We start from the raw sequence: 17,404 nt of genomic DNA, 5'->3' as shown, positions 1-17,404 counted from the left end.
AATAGACGCCCGCACATATGAGTGGATGAGAGGCCGCGCATCAGCGACTGATCTGCGATTGACCCCCACTCATATTCGCCTGTTTCCGTACGGTGCTACAACCCCATTGCCAGTGATTGGGGAATTCAGCGCTAGGACTTCGTGCTCGACTCAACTTTCCACGACAGCACGATTCGTTGTCGTGCACGGAAGCAGTGGATGTCTTCTTGGGCGAGACACAGCCGCAGCGCTACAGCTAATTCGAGTCGCAGACGAGAGTGTACAAGAGACAAATCACAACGCCAGCGCCGTTCACATTGACGCTCATCTTGCCAGCCACCACGTCGATGACCTCCAGCGTCAATATCCAGAAGTTTTTGCCGGTTTCGGCAAGCTCACGGAATACAAGGTGCGTGTACATGTTGATCCGGACATAGCCCCTATTGCTCAGTCAGCCCGTCGGATACCGTTTCACCTCCGTGAAAAGGTGGACAAAAAACTTCAAGAGCTTATCGACATGGACATCATCGAGCCTGTGTCAGGCCCGACATCGTGGGCGAGCCCGCTTGTGGTAGTTCCAAAGCCAAATGGGGACATACGAGTCTGTGTAGATATGCGAAAAGCCAATCTAGCGGTGAAAAGAGAGCGCCACCCGATCCCCACCCTAGATGAGACCCTTACCGCACTCAACGGTGCCGCGGTATTCTCTAAGCTGGATCTAAAGTGGGGATACCACCAAATTGAACTCGAAGAGATCTCACGAGATATAACGACATTCGTGACACATCGTGGTGTGATGCGTTATAAGAGACTGATTTTCGGATTGTCATCAGCAAGCGAGGCATATCAGTATGCCATACAGACCGCATTGCAAGGACTGGAAGGCGTAAAGAACATCTCGGACGACATCGTGGTGTTCGGGAGGGACATCGCCGAGCACGATGCCCGCTTCCACGCCGTGCTGAGACGACTCAGCGACCGTCACCTCACCGTGAATCCGGAGAAGTGCATCTTCCGGGTGCCGAAAATCAAATTCTTCGGCTTCGTGATTTCGAGAGACGGCATCGCAGCCGATGACGCTCGAATAGCGGCCATCAAAGAAGCTCGACAGCCGACAAACTCCTCAGAAGTTCGCTCGTTCTTGGGATTAGTGAATTATTGTGCGCGACTGATCCCAAATCTTGCCACCATTGCCGAGCCCCTTCGCCGACTCACTCGCGCGGACCAGCCATGGATTTGGGGTCCTGAGCAGCAGCAATCATTCGACCGACTTCAACATTCCCTGACTAGCGAGGATGTCATGGCACATTTCGTCACGAGAGCACCGACCGAGCTACGAGTCGATGCCAGCCCCATCGGTCTCGGTGCTGTTCTTACGCAGACGATCAACGGGAAAACACGCCCAGACGCGTATGCTAGTCGCACGCTCTCTGATGTGGAACGTCGGTATTCGCAAATCGAACGAGAAGCGTTAGCTGTCGTGTGGGGTTGTGAGAGATTTCATCTCTACTTGTACGGAACTGAGTTTGTTCTCCACACCGACCACAAGCCGCTCCTATACATCTACGGACCGCACGGTCGACCACACGCACGCATTGAACGATGGGCCCTACGCCTACAGCAATATCGCTTCACGATTAGGCATATGCCAGGGAAGACAAATCCAGCTGATGTTTTGTCACGTCTACCGATTGATCAACCTCATCGCGATCGAAATATCGCAGAAGAGTACATTGACGCAATTCTGACGCACGCAATACCACGAGCACTTTCGCGACAACAAATCACCACAGCCTCCCTTGCCGACTCCGAAATTCAACAGGTGATCGATGCGGTGAATACAGGCAAGTGGCCCGACAACCCGCGATTATCCGCGTATCAACGAGTTCGCGACGAGCTATCGACGAAGAATGGTCTTCTTCTTCGCGGAACTCGCATCGTCATCCCTACTGTGCTGCGAAATCAAACGCTCGACATCGCACACGAGCCGCATCAGGGCATTGTGAGACTGAAGCAGGCCCTTATACGCACAAAAGTTTGGTGGCCGAGAACCGATGTCGATGCAGAGACACTAGTTCGAAACTGCTCAGCCTGCCAAGCTGAGATGCCAGCTCCTCCCTCTGTGCCTCTCCAGCCATCGCCCATGCCTCGCGCTCCGTGGAGCAGACTCCACATCGACTTGTGTGGACCTCTACCGACTGGAGAAACGCTTCTAGTCATCGTAGATGCAGCTACGCGGTGGCCAGAAGTTGAAATCCTCAGATCAACGACATCGCAAGTGATCACGTCGCGGCTAGATAAAATCTTCGCGCAGCATGGATTTCCAGACGAAATCGTGACGGACAACGGACCGCAGTTTATTTCGCACGAGTTCGCGGAATACATGAAAGCGATCGCTGTCGAACACCGCCGCGTCACAACCTACCATCCACAAGCAAACGCGGAAGTTGAGAGATTCAACGCTACTCTCATGAAAGCGATCAGAACAGCGAGAAATAGCAACCGTGATTGGCATCGAGCTATGCTAGCTTTTCTGCTCATCTATCGCTCAACGCCTCATCCGGCAACACTGGCGACACCGGCAAAGCTCCTATACAATCGAGAGCTTCGCACGAAGTTGCCGTCAACGCCAACGCCAACTCGCAGAGCGTACGCCAGTGCGAGACGACACGATCAGCGATACAAAGCGAACATGAAGGCGTATCACGACAACAAGAAACGCTCGCGACCACGGAATGTCAACCCGGGGGATCATGTTATCATCACGCAGAGAAAGCGAGACAAATTCTCCTCGCGATTCGACCCCAAACCGTGGGTAGTTATCGCGAGAAAAGGTGGAAGCGTAAAACTTCGCAGGGGAAACGAGACAGCGATGAGATACATGTCGCAAATACGCCAAATCCCCGTTCCACAAAAGCCAGATTCGCGAGAACGCGACGTCCACACCGACTTCGACCTTCACGATGACACGCAGCGTGATCGTCATACCGCTCCGCAGCAGAACGGAGTAGAGCTTCGACGATCGCTCAGACAATCGCGACCACCAGACAGACTTACATATTTCAGGTCAGGTGTTATCATGTGAACACTCATGTGAACTATAGTGAATTCCTGACTCGTTAACTGTAAAGTAGACTGAAAAAAATAAAGGAACACTCCGCGGAAAACTATCAGTGCCACACGAACTGTAAATAACTAAATAATTGTAAATATATGAATGCCTGACTCTTTTCAACAGAGAACTCAAAAAAAAAAGAAGAAGAGGATTCCAAAAGAAGTCTGACTGTTCAATCATGATGTGTGATCGAAATGTAACCCTTTACCATGTTTATCCATGTTTATAAGATGTGTATTCGCAGACTAAGTTGAGACAACTCATTATGAACCCTGTTTATATACTTGTAATGAAATTCACATTACATTGCTCGTATGACATTTCATTCGTGTATTGTCGTATTATCAGAAGTATTCACAAATGTGTAAAAAAAAATATTTGTATTCATGGTGAATAACAGACATCAGATTTGCCTTAATTCTATCTTCCTTTTACTCTCTACAACCTATCTCCTGTTTCTATGGTTAAAATACGATGTATATTCATGTTTGCGATACAACTGTGTTGGTGAACCAAAATTTGAGCTTGCAGAGTACACATATCAAGATCATAAAGTACATTTTAATGTATTAATTTCTACCTTCACGAGTTGATATGTTAAATATCGTTACATGCAAGTACATAACACGACAGTGCATGGATTCATATTCCACTGAAGTTTGACATGCAAAACATGATTTGTTCCAGTTTATCATGACCGTATTTTGCTTGAAAATCACTCGTAACTGTATTCCGTATATTCCTATGTCTATTGCTCTTCCAACTCTTGGCTATCCTTTCACTCACAGACAACATTAGTGATGTGTTTCTTTTCCAAGAAGGGAAGGGATATTGTGTCTGCACGAGACATATTGTGACTATCTATGGTGTAGCAGTAAACAGCATGTTTCATTCATTCCATAGTCAGTCATCTCACCGCCACCCTTCCACAGTCAAGTTCTTATCGTTCTCTGGTTTCTTTCTCTCATCATGATCTTTGATACACCGACAGCTACTTTCTGTTCCTACTTCCTTTCCGCTCTCCCCGTCATTCATCATCACACCATGTCAGCAATATATTGTAAACAACACCGGAAAGTCACCGGGTCATGTTTTGTGAGATATAGTGTACAGTGATACATCAAATGTACATGTGTTAGATTAATATACTGGAGAACAATGAATAAAGCACACTTGCGTTTTGACTCCAGAGAAAAGCAGTCATGCCTCCTTCATTCTCTCACTGAGTCTTAGAGTCCGACTTCATCCTCACACACATAAAAACATAAAATGTACCAAATTCACGGCGGGTATATAACCCGGGTAGATAAACAGATAAAGTAAAACGTTGTTTTAAACTAAGGCAATAGGAATGATGAAAGAACAGACAAAATTGTGCAAATAAATTTCGTTTGCTAATATGTCATTGCATGTAATGGACGGTTTGGCTGAGCATTGTAACATAAATTCAAAAGTAAGATGAATATCTAGTAGTGGTAGGAAATTTGCATTAAAATGTTAAGTAATCACCAGTACAATTTTTCAGAGGGAAAAGGTTAAAGGCCATCTCCATAGAGAAGCGTCAGCAGGTTTGTAAAGTTTGAGAGTTTACTGACGGCCCTCACCTTGATCAAAGAAACTCCTGATGACATTTGCGTACGGTGCCTGAAGTCGATTTCCCGAAAAGCGTCGGTAGAGATCAATCATGTAGGCCGGGATGGTGCTGGAGCCGTCTGGCTCTAGAGTTGGCGAGATATCCCTTCGTGACGATGTTGCCTCACTTCCGGTCATTATAGTACTATCCCGAGATGCAATGCGGTTGGCGGATAATCGCAGAACATTTTCGTGCGTGAATTGTTGAGTCTGTCTGTGGCTGGTGAAAGGCTTGCCTGGAATAAATCTATCATCTGCCACCTCGTAGTTATGCCCTCTTGTTCCCATCTTTCCGTGTCGCCACGTTTCTGGAATCGCGCTTGCAAAAAATGATAGAAGGCATGAAGTGAAACAAAATATGGCGATCAATCGATTAACGTTAGAATCCATGGTGTGAATGCTTAACAGGAGTGAGCAAGTAGCCGTCTTTGATGTAAAATGTATCATGTATATAGCTAACGAAATATTCCTTTTGAAATTCACGCGACAACGTATTGCCATAATCATAAACAGTACACTGCATAAGTGCATAATTCTGTTATCACAGCCTAACCTGAAGGCCAACTTGCCACCCCGTGGATCTTTATTTCTTTTTTCCCCCAATTTGTAAAGATAGCCGGGCATTTTATAAGACGCTCAAGTATTATGCTATTCTTCATCTACGAAGGTTATTCTATTCTTCCTTTGATTTTTTTAAAAGAAAACTATAAACACGTTTCACAGTTAAATGAACAGCGGATCAAAAGGATGTTATGACAAAATAATCTCTAAATGGAGTAGTTATCTCTTCTGTTTCCCTCAAAGAGATATGGGCTCTTTCAAAGGATTCTGACTTTTATGCGTGGTAGGGATTTTTAAACGATGACAGCTTGTAAGAAAGCTGTGTGAAAGAAAGGAAAGAAAAAGAAGGAAAGCAAAGACATAAAATCTCTTGTGTTCCAACAAGTTTAGGAATTCAGGCCACAGGGCAGATATGATAGCAGCTCAAGTGCAAGGTGAAGAGCAGGTTTTGATGAACGGGGCGGTACGAATGACCATTTTATTTCATTCTGCATAACAGGCAACCGCGTTCACTTGTGACAACCAGTTCTGGTGACAACTTTGTTAGGACGCCCTCTTATTTTGTTCGATGGTGGTTTGTGAATCCCCTTCGCTGCCACTCTGAAAAAGTAGAGATATAAAAGAATTTAATTACTTATACAAGCAAAACAAGAAAAAAATAGACAAAAAAAAAACATAAAGAACACAAATAAACAAGAACAAACAAAACAAGACAAAACAAAAACAAAAGCAAAAACACACACACAAAAAAAAAACCACAATCGATAATCAAAACAGAGCAAAAACAAAACTCAAAGTGCATTACTGTGAGCTCTACTGTGTTTTGGTTTGAGAGCCGATAGTTAGCTTTGAGCATCCAGAGATGAATCAATAAACACAAATTTTGAAATAGATGTAGACAAATCTTGGAAAAGCACTGAAAACTGATGTTATGGGTAAAGGACAATTTGTTAAACGAAACAAAAAGGAAAATCCCGCTGATTGCTCTTCGAGACATTCATACATTGTAATTTTTGTCTATCAGATATGTGTGCGCGTAGCCAGCGAACATTTTGAATCATTCGAAATTATGTGCCCTGTGGCTGTGGGTAGTGTACTTAAATTGTGAGAGGGGTGACTATGCAACAGTATGGATGTCCCAGTATCTAATGCTATACATCGAGAATAAAGAGGTTTGTGCTGACGCAAAATCTCCGCTTTATACCCAAACTGTAACGCCTACACCGTTTATGGAAGGGCAAGGTTCAGTAGTGCGGAATGCAATGGAGTATCTGAATATAAGAACGACCCAAGTCCATGGAAGGCCATTTCGAGTAAACTAAAAAAAACTTCATATCTTTTTTATTTGTCCAATAATATTCTATTAAACTGTGATGGGAAGGCAACATTGTATATACAAATTAGAACATATATAATGACAATTAACATTTACATGAATTGTGGAGAGGCCATTTTGTGTGGTGGACTTGGGTTGTTCTTTGATTCATACACATGATATTCTGCTATGGCAAGCTTAGCCCAAGAAGTATGTCCTTCTTGATAAACTCAACTTCAGCGCATGACATCATTTTCACTCAAACAAAGCTTAGATGATATCAATATAATCCTAAATACGTTCTGGTCATATTTGGTTTTCTTTAAATCATTGATCATTGCAACTCATAATCTAGACTAATATTGGATATTTTCCACATACATAGACCTATAAAAACAAATCTATTGATGAAAATCTAACCAATGAAATTATGTGAATGCCAATACAAGATAATACAGCAGCATTCTCTTGTGATAATATGAATATCTATTTTCTTTCATCTTCGAAACACTGTTATCACGTGCTGCAAACCAATGACTACGGTCCTCATGTTGAGTAGACTCTGTATGAGGGCGCTGTTTATGATTCACGCACATGCCGATACAGTGCTTGTAGATGAAACTCGGCAAATTTTTCATCAACCAAGTCTCGGATGGCGAGAACTAACTTCAAATAAAGCTTGATTTTCGTTACCTGGTTTACCCGGGTTTCGAAAGTCTTCAGTCGTGTATTTCTACCATTTTTAATCTTTCACGTTGTATAATTTGTGCTGGCACTGGCCTCTATGGTGCAGAGATCGTTTGCTCGAAGAAAAAAAAAAAACAATTGAATGGCGAAAGCTTATCGTATAGAGAGCTGTAGAGCAGTGATACCTGCATAACCTGACGGTACCTCACTGTTCTGTATTACTAGTAGTACAGTGAATAGGCAAAGTGTGTACAAGTGTACGTCATATAAATTTTGTACAATATTGCAATATTGTAGACGTATGCCTTTAGCCCTTTTCAATCCTTGAACTGCAGACGGATTTTTTTTTTCTTTCATGACAAAAAATGGTCCGACCCACTGTGTGTTCGGATCTTTTTTTTTTTTTTCTTTTTTAAATACAGAAAACTGACCTATGTTATGTTACATTATGTTATTGAGAGGGAATCATACCTATTTATGTATAGAATTCTCCAGTCTCCCCACTCTCCCGTGGCCGCCTCTCCGGCGGTCAGTCCGGCCGTCAGTGCGCTACCAAACGCTGGCCGAATTTCCGTCATACTTTGTATGTCATGAAATCTCTGTTGTAATTACGTTATGAAACCCAATCTAACAGTCATCACATTGATATTGTGCTCTTCGTTTACAATTAGGCATACACGTAAGTTAAAGGCACACAAGGCATTCTCTTTCATGCTACAGAATGATAAACTGCCTATTGTGGAACTATTGTGTCATTCATACAGTGTATTTTCTATTATCTTTGTGCGATATGCTGTGTCTGTCAAAAGAAAAAAAAAAAAACCCACTCCTTTTCAATAGCCCAAAGGTTACCCCATGGACTCTTCCTAAAACATCGCTCATTACAAAATAATTATACGGCTCATTTCTGTATCTACTCTGCCATTCTAAACATTCAAGTATTTCTCAATACGATCAGAAAAACACCGTGAAAGAATTACCTTCATTAGGTGTATTTCGCGGAGTATTTACACTGCAGACACTGGCAGAGGAAAGGCATTACACTCATTAAGTTACAGTACTGAAAATAAAAGGGGTAAAATTTCTTTAGGGTCTGTGTGTAAATATTGCCGGTACGCTATCTCGTCAGTAAGTTACATCCAAGCCAGTTCCCAAACTGTTCTGATACTACGCATCGGGAAACTTTTTCGCAACCCCAAGACACACTATGTATAGCATTGAAATGGCCCAACACTAGAGTGTATACTGTGAGAGCGCATCACTCAAGAAGTATGTCTGACACTGAATACGTTCAACTTGTGCATTGACTCGCATAGTGTCTCTCAATTTCTTTTCAAGCTTTTTCATAATGTAGCAATGTAGGGCCTACCGTACTGTATTTATACCCTACAAATGCGATCTAAAGTGATCCATACACTCTCATGTATAAATCCGTTGTTGACATCACAACCGGATGCATTAAATTGCAGTAAACAGACACAAACGGGTATCCATGTGCATGCAGTACTGATTATGGAATGTGCTCTCATAATTTTCAGCTTCACTCATCATCATTTAGTACATGTATGTTAGGCCTATAGTCATCATTCGAAATACAGTACTGTACATGTATCTGTGTTATTGGGTGTGTACAGATAGATTTGTATTACAGGTACGGTGCTAAGATAACATGTAAGCACGGTTACTGTATTGAAGTGAGATTGCTTGTTTCTAGTTGTCCAAAGTTTTGTGCCATTTTTCAAGTAAAATTGGCAACATTCACATTATGTAGATCTGAATTGTTTTTAAGTACGTCGCAGACGGTAAATATTGTCATCACATATGACGTTTATAACAATTTCAAACGTTTCGGTTACTGTATTGTTATTTGAAATCTAGATATTCATTTTTTATATTTACGACTGTTTACTTACTTCACACACAGAAAATGGTGCGTCGGCAGATATGCATGCACCTTTATCTTTGTGTATGTGGGAACGTACATATTGTGTGCTAATAATGAGCTAAAAAAATAACTGTTCATACACATAATCATAGTTTCCCTATTTTCAGTATAGCTAGTTTTGTTTTGCATTGTCCTTTTTATACATTGATTCGACCACATCAATCTGCCCTTTGTGTATTACATGTTCTACACTGTACTATGTTTTTAAATCAGTCATACAGCACATGGAACGTGCCATTTTAACTGTTTTTTTTTTTTTTTTTTTTTTTGCTACACACACACAAACACACACACACCTTCACGGAGGGTTCCATAAACATAATGGGTAGGAAAATCAATTTCCCTGATCAGTTTTGACAATTTCAACAAAATGTGGAGATATGCATATCACATGGAGATTTGGTTTGATGTTGCATGTACTTTAAAGATTTATGAATCAGGTTGAAGCATATGTGCATGGAACACAATTGTCACTCAATTGACAAGGTTGATGCTAGAGTCCTACCAGCACATTGCAAACATGTTCACACACACATTCATTTCCACATGCCTCTTATGAATCCTGAACTCCCCCCCCCATTTTCCTCTTCTTCCCCCACACACACACACACACCCAACATGCTTTCTATGATGCACAAAACAAATTGCCTTTGATGACTTGTTCAAGACTTTTCCCCTTTGAAGCAAAGTTTCATTTCATCTTTAGAACTCCTGTTGTAAAGATGAAATGTATATCATAATTTATACAAATTGTACTGCAACAATAAAATGATTTCCTCAACCTTGGGTTTCTCATGATGGACATCTGCATAAAATGGGCACAAAATAAAAGGAAAAGGGCAAGACAATGTCCAGATTTGTTATCAAGTCAATCAACAGCATTCAACGTTCTCTGGGAAAGGAGATCTCAGTTCTCAGCAATCTTCACTTTTCCAATAACTACGCAACTCTGCTTCCAGTGGCGGATCTAGAGGGGGGAGCACCAGGCGCGCGCCCCATCTTTATTTTTGGTTAAAACAAAATAGAAAGAAAAAAAATAGGGGGTGCATGCGCCCCCCCTTTAATTTTGCAAAAGCGCCTCCCATTAACAGAATTTCTGGATCCGCCCCTGGTTTCTATGACTGAAAAGAGATAAGCATAGAAGACATTGGTTCTTTTTTATAAAACTGTCAAAGAACTTCCAAAATTTGTTTAATGACCAGAAAAAAAAAGTGAAATTGAACTAAATTTAATACACAAATCATTCACACTCACCCTGATCTACTTTGAAACAGAATGTACATTATGTGTTGAATTAAGTGAAGTCTGCAAAGGGTTCAATCACAAAAACTGAAAAAGGAAATCTACAATACAATACAACAAAAGGAAAGCGAGTTAACATTAACACACAACAGGCAGAATTAAAATAGGCCTCGTTTTGGAGGCATGTCTGTTCAGTCATGCTGGAATGCATTCGTGGCTCCTTTGGGGTACTTTGAAACAAACCGTCATCGTCCAATATACATGTCTAAAACCCCTCCCGATAATCTCTTTGTACAACTTGCTAGTGCTGTTCTACACAAGTAGCAAAAAACCAAGCCTGAATGAAACTGATTTGGAGGACTGTACAACTACACATCTCTCTCACACAAATGAGCTTAAATAATACATTTAGGCAATTCATACAATTCCTATCGAATACCTACTTCTGTTGAACATAATCGCGTAAGACAATAAAACTGTACAGGTTTGTTTGTTTTTTGAAAGATGCTGCTCCACAAGACATAATGGTAACCAGTTTTCAAATCAATTAAAGAGTACGATCAAACCTATGAAACTGTCAACTGTGTAAACTGTAATCTTTTCACTTGTAACCTGAAAATACATTTGTTGATGTAGCATGGCACACACAGCCAGATGGCAAACAAGCACGATGAGAATATAGTCAAACACGATCTCCGGTATGTACTAAACCTGGAAACCATCAGCTCAATCTAAGTCCTTTCCTTCACACCATTTCAAATTGGTATTGCAGACGTACTGGATACTATTATGCTTGAGATCAATCCCTTTTCTTAGGACATCCTGAGAAAATGCACGAGACCGAACACTGGCTGTGCGACAGAAGAGCACACGACCACGGGATGTCCAGGGCGGTTGTACACATTGTGGACTGGCGCAGCAAAAGCAGATGTGTGCCTAGGCCTAGGAAGGATGTCAGTCTTATGTCGCCTTCTGTGAGCCCTTCTTGCCGATCAAACTCTTGTGGATGTGAGGGATGACACCTGTGTGAGAAGAAACACAAAGACATGGTTATTTTTAGAGAATTCACTTTTATAAACCAGTGTTAACACTACTCATCTCAGAGTCCACAAGACAGTTTGAAGACACAAGTCTTATGACTGACCCTTCACATGTAACAAAAGGCAAAGCACTAACTTTTTTCTCTGCTGGCTGGCTAAGGCACTTAAATCTCTAAATCTGAAGTTTTGGTGGCCCCCCCCCCCCCCCCAAAAAAAAAAATGTAACGGTCCAACAGAAATAGCAATATCAATAATCCATTTTGACTCTAAATTGCCCAATCCGGCAAAACAAAAAAAAACACACAAAAAAAAAAATAAAACATTTTCTTAAAGATTTGGTGGCCCTACAGTAACCCCTTAAGGACGAGTCCCGAGTATACTCGGGCAGGTGTCTATGGGAAATGTGTGTTGTAGCAAAATCGGCCCGTCCTCAACGGGTCAATCTCTAGCTGCGAAAGTTAACACTCCTACGATTAGTTTGTTTTCTGTGCCTGGTAAAGTCAGTGAAACTTGATGAAGCATAATTTCATTCGTACACTATTATCTCCAAAATTGTTTGTGTTACTTCCATGGCAGTTGATCTAAGCAGTATGGGGTGTGTGGGCACCAATAGAAACAATGCCTGCCCAAAGCTACACATCTACAGCCAAATTTAAAAAGTAAGCAAAGACAACACAGTAAGATATCCTACAAGCAGTGAAAAACAATTTCCAGACTCGATGTCAAATGTCAAATGCCAAACCTATCAAATGTGACCAGTGAGCTCAAACGCCAGAAAAAGTAGGCCAAAATGAATTTCCACTTGTCTACATACTACATTTGTATTTGTGAATATCTCAATTTTGGTTATGTTTTAATATGCACATTTTGCGAGTAGGTAAAGAGATTACTCCCCCAAGTAAGACAAACTTTAAAAATTTGAGTCGGTCAACCCAAATGACATATTTTGGCCCATTACAGAGAATCCTAATCTGTGACTTAATCATTCATCAGAACAATGAGCTTTAGTATATTTCTGAGCACAATCATGCCTATTTGGTGGGTTGAAGGCAGAGACTCATTTTGACTTATGTCCATTTGACATTTGAAAACTGGATTTTACATGTACGTCCAATTTTGATTTATCATTTATCATAGTGATAACAACTTTATTCCCTGAAGTCAACTTGGTCAAGGACACGGTGGTCCACAACTTGAAATTTGAGCATGTTGCAATTAAGCTCTGAATGTGAGAATATTGCATACATTGTACGTGTGCGGCCTGCATATCACGAGCATGTAGTGCCCAATATTTTGCAACTTTCTTGTTGTGCTGCTTACCCTTCAATGTTCAGTCTCAGGTTTTGCGCACAAATTCTTTTAGGTATTGGTATTTAGATGTTTCTCAAGGTTTGCACATGTTTTTCATGTGTATGAATACATTTTATTTTGAGAATGTTGCTAATTCTGGAGGAAGTTGAAGAGCATTTTGCTAGCTTTTGAGGATGTTGCACAAGAATTTGAGCATGTTAAAGCGACCTGCTCCAACCCCTTGGATGGACCACCCTGCAAGGAGTGCCATTGTACTTCATTCATTAAAAAAACAAAAAAACAAAAACAAAACCACAGGGCACATTGAGTGGAACTCCCAGATTAATGTGGAATTCAGGGTTAACAATATTTAAGGACAAGTCCATCTTCATGTAAGTGATGATTGAGAGAATGAAGCAATATCAGTACAACACATCAGTGAAAGTTTGAGGAAAATTGGACAATCTGTTCAAACGTTATTTTGAAAGTTTCAGCACCACCAACGCCGGATAAGAAGATTACTACAACTTGTGATGTCACGTGCATAGAACGATATAAAAAAAAATACAAGGAAAATTCAACATATTTTTACTTCTCTAACGTAGTGATACAACTTGTGTACAGCACTCAACTTTCCACTTTCAGAAGGTGGGGGAATAATGTTACCCTTAACATACGTCAGTAGCGAGTCGAAGGAATGTGTACTTTAAAAAAAAAAAATGAAATTTTGTGGAATTCTCTTTACATTTTCGTTTTATCGTTCTACGCATGTGACATCATGCACTGTAGTAGTCTTCTCATCCAGCAGTGACTTTGCAGAAACTTTAAAAATTCATAGCTTTTGAATTGAATTGTCCAATTTTCCTCAAACTTTCACTGATGTTTTCTACTAATATTGTTGCATTTACTCAATTTTTATGCACATGAAAGTGGGCTTGCCTTTAACTTACATAGCACTGATTTCAAATCAAACTAAGTAGGCAAAACAACATGAGCACTTACCACCACCAGCAATTGTTGCCTTGATGAGTGAATCTAACTCCTCGTCTCCTCTGATGGCCAGCTGCAAGTGACGGGGTGTGATACGCTTCACCTTCAGATCTTTACTAGCGTTGCCTGCCAACTCAAGAACCTGTTGAGAGTAGCAGAATATAGCTGTCACATTTTCTCACGAAAGTGCCCAGCAAATACAGAAAGTTTGCACTTCACAAACTTTCCATAACAAATTAGAGTAATTCAGTAGATAATATGTATTCAACAATGTTCTCTCCCTCATAACATTTGTTACACTAAGGTGTACACTGTAGTTGAAAATACACAATTTCAAAATAGCCCACAACTCACATGGAAAATGCATAGCAAATATCTTTGTTTGCAAAACCTTTTTCTCTACTCACTACACATATGGAGTGACGAATGAGTTCAAATATCGTGCAATGGATATTGTGCAACAATCTTGAAAAATTTTCAGAGATTACAATGTCAGTCTTAATTGGTAGAGAAAGAAAAGACATCAGTCCACAAATTTGTGAAACAATTTCATAATTCTAAAAAAAAAAAAAGACAGTGCAGTTTTTTGTTTGTTTTTGGGTTGTTTTTTTTTTTTTTTTTTTTGGTGGGGTGGTTTTTGGTTGTTTTGTTTTGTTTTGTTTTGTTTTTTTTCCATTAAGACCATGATGCAGCCTGCAGTAGAATTTGAGTAAACTACAATGTATGTTTTACACTATGGAGCATGGGACTAGAAAGGCTGCCAAAACTCTAAATCAGCATGAGACTCACACAATTCACCCAGTTCAAAACATGTCACTCTGATAAATGAATTGTCACGCTGAACTTAAAAAAAAAAAAAAAAATAAATAAATGAATAAATAAATAAATAAATAAATAAACAAAAAATAAGATGTCTCCCCAAATCCTTTAAGATTTTGTTTTCTATATTCGTAACATTCAATGGCCAACTTGCCCCAAGCCCAACCAAATAGGCAAAGTTCAGAGATTTCCCATAGGAGTACCGATTCTAAGTACTGGAAAACGAGGAATGTTCACATGAAATTTAATTTCAGGAATTTCCCGACAGCCAAGATTCGCGGTAATAAAATACACACAAACATTCTTGTCTACACTATATGCATTGAATGTTGGAGGCAACTCGCAAAAAAAGGCCGTCGGCTCAAATATGCGAAGATTTCATACCGTGAAAAAAAATTGTGTTTTACAGTAGGCTGCCTCAGGCTCTATGTATGCATGGGTAGGTATGTGTTAGTTTGAAATCATGAAATAATGCACCAGATTGCATCATTGAAAATGTGAAATGAAATAGTCAAAGCTCCCAACCCTTGAAGGGGTGGGCCTATCTAGTATACTATCAGTAGCTTTGATTCTTTTTTTGGCTCGGTCACTCTGCTCCCTCACACTGACACTGTCTCACTCCAAACTCTTGTCTCACTCGTGGTTGGCAACCCTGTGTCTAACCAGTTAGAAATCACTTTCACATATTCTGGAGCTGGCTAGATAAGTTAGCGTTGACATAGTTATGGGTAAACTCGGCCACTTGTAATTATGGTGCTAGTGGCCAAAATTACCAGCTAGGCCGAGTTTACCCACATACAGTAACAGTTAGATCCAGCTTGAAAATATTAGTAAAATTCTTTTCCCCACAAGCCCTAAACCACTTCTAACTAGACAGTCGACAGCAACACAAGAATTAAAGTTAGAATTTCTCCCAAACAAAGTCGTGTGTTTAACTATCTCGCCTCACTCCTACTATTTTTAGATGTAGTTAAAAAGTCAGGCTTCAGGGTCAGTGTGTTTATACCGTATGCTAAGACAGCCATTGCATTGACCCATTGTAACAACTATCACAATCTATTATTTGAAAAATAAGCAAAGATTTTTGTGAAACAAGACTCGGTCAAGTTTGATATATGGACTGTAAAATAGACTCGCCAATACGCGAATGAAAAAAAAAAAATGAAAAGATAACAAAATAAAATAAAAGAGGAAAAAAAATATGGAAATAATGGAGGCGTCAGTTCAGGGGTCACTAAAAGGAAAAGCCTCAACATACCCTAACGCTGTGAGTGGACGCTTCCGTGAGCACGTAAAGCGCGGGAAACGCCGGCAAATTCATTTGGCATAACAATTTCAAATGCACATTACTCTGCCATTTGGTGATTTCTTTTAATCAGACACACAGCATGATAATTGAAAACATTAAGGCTTATTTCCTATATATTGCCCTTGAACTCTAGACCAGCAAAATAAGAATAATCATCTTACTTCTGCGGTGAGGTATTCCAGGATAGCAGCGGAATATACAGCAGCAGTCGCACCAACACGACCATGGCTTGTTGTTCGGTTCTTCAAATGTCTATGAATACGTCCAACAGGGAACTGTTGAGAAAAGGCAATAAATAAAAATGATCAATACATCAACACATCTTGCATATTCGCCATGATTCTGATTTAGAGTCCTAAAGAGATATACGGAGGCCTAACGTGAAGGTGTCCAACATACTTGCTTACCTGTAAGCCTGCCCTGGCAGAGCGAGAGACAGCCTTCGCCTTAGCCTTTCCGGAGTCTTTTCCAGCTTTGCCACCAGCCTGTAAGAACATAAATTGGTGTAATTAAAATCATGCTAGCGTAAAAAGGATAGCAAACTAACATGCTGCAGATACTTAGTTGTAAAAATGTGTTAAAAATACGGGTGGATGGCATCATATTGTAGTTTATATTTAATGATGTTTTTCCAGAACAGAGCAGTACTCACCATTTTTGCTTTCAACGGTAAACGTACAGTATACAACTAACGCTGTGTGTGTATTCTGTATAATGCAATGCACGTACGCTACGCAGATACGCGCCAACGCTATACAACGGTTCTTTATTTGACGACTCCTTGGTCATGTGACATGGATCGTCCAATCGCTACAGTTATTGTGAGTTAATAAATATTCGGATATGCTCGGACTGATGCGGAGAGTTTCGGTATTCTTGTGAACATCGCATCTCTCCCGTGTAATGCCTGATAAATAAAAACTTACAAGGACGTGTGGGCTAAATTGCAAGACCACGAGAAGAAAGAAAAGAAAACTTATTGATTGAAGGAAAAGCAACCAAAAAGAAAGTAGAAGAGAAGATAGGATAAAAGTAAAGCAAACAAGGTAACAAAGTAATTAAACAGATTCTTTAGATTTTCTGTTTATCGCATGATATTTGCCTTGTGAAATACTGATGTCAAGAGTATACGAACCATAACAATACATGACTCAAAGGCCATTTCAGGGAGAAACATTGTGAAGAAATATCACGACTTGATCAGAAACACGTTAAGTTTTGATAGACCTAATTTCAAAAGCTGATGATCAATAGTTTTCTCCCTTAACACCCCATAAACTTCAAGTTGATTAAAAAGAAAATGAACAATCTGTGCAACTATATAATTTTTATTGTAATCAACTTGATTGATTATTATTCATACTTAAGTTTACTGAAATGACGTGATCAGTACAAGCAATGAAACTCTACAGTAACTACTTTCCGGCCTTTCTTTTTTATTGTTAATTTTTAACTACGCATCATAGCAATGTAGACCTAA

The 17,404-nt window shown here is 40.3% G+C and overlaps 1 protein-coding gene across 1 annotated transcript; it reads right to left on the bottom strand.

The window, feature by feature from the left end:
- Positions 1-10,385: 10,385 nt before the first annotated feature.
- Positions 10,386-16,653, bottom strand: LOC140228728 (histone H2A.V). The gene is made up of 5 exons (XM_072309009.1): positions 16,577-16,653; positions 16,332-16,409; positions 16,086-16,199; positions 13,809-13,938; positions 10,386-11,498 (listed from the first exon to the last, which is right to left on the bottom strand). The coding sequence occupies exons 1-5, from the start codon at positions 16,577-16,579 to the stop codon at positions 11,437-11,439; spliced, it is 387 nt and encodes a 128-aa protein (XP_072165110.1). The 5' UTR covers positions 16,580-16,653; the 3' UTR covers positions 10,386-11,436.
- Between the last annotated feature and the right edge of the window lie 751 nt (positions 16,654-17,404).

Source organism: Diadema setosum, chromosome 5, assembly GCF_964275005.1.
Source record: "Diadema setosum chromosome 5, eeDiaSeto1, whole genome shotgun sequence".
NCBI classification, from domain to species: domain Eukaryota; kingdom Metazoa; phylum Echinodermata; class Echinoidea; order Diadematoida; family Diadematidae; genus Diadema; species Diadema setosum.
Note: the sequence above shows the minus strand (reverse complement) of the source record. Positions and strands in the feature narration are given on the sequence as shown.

Excerpts from the sequence above, each read along its gene's own strand:
- LOC140228728 (XM_072309009.1), bottom strand. Across the intron at positions 16,200-16,331 it reads CTGCCAGGGCAGGCTTACAG|TTCCCTGTTGGACGTATTCA; the intron begins GTAAGCAAGTAT and ends TTTTCTCAACAG. Across the intron at positions 11,499-13,808 it reads GGCAACAATTGCTGGTGGTG|GTGTCATCCCTCACATCCAC; the intron begins GTAAGTGCTCAT and ends CTTCTCACACAG.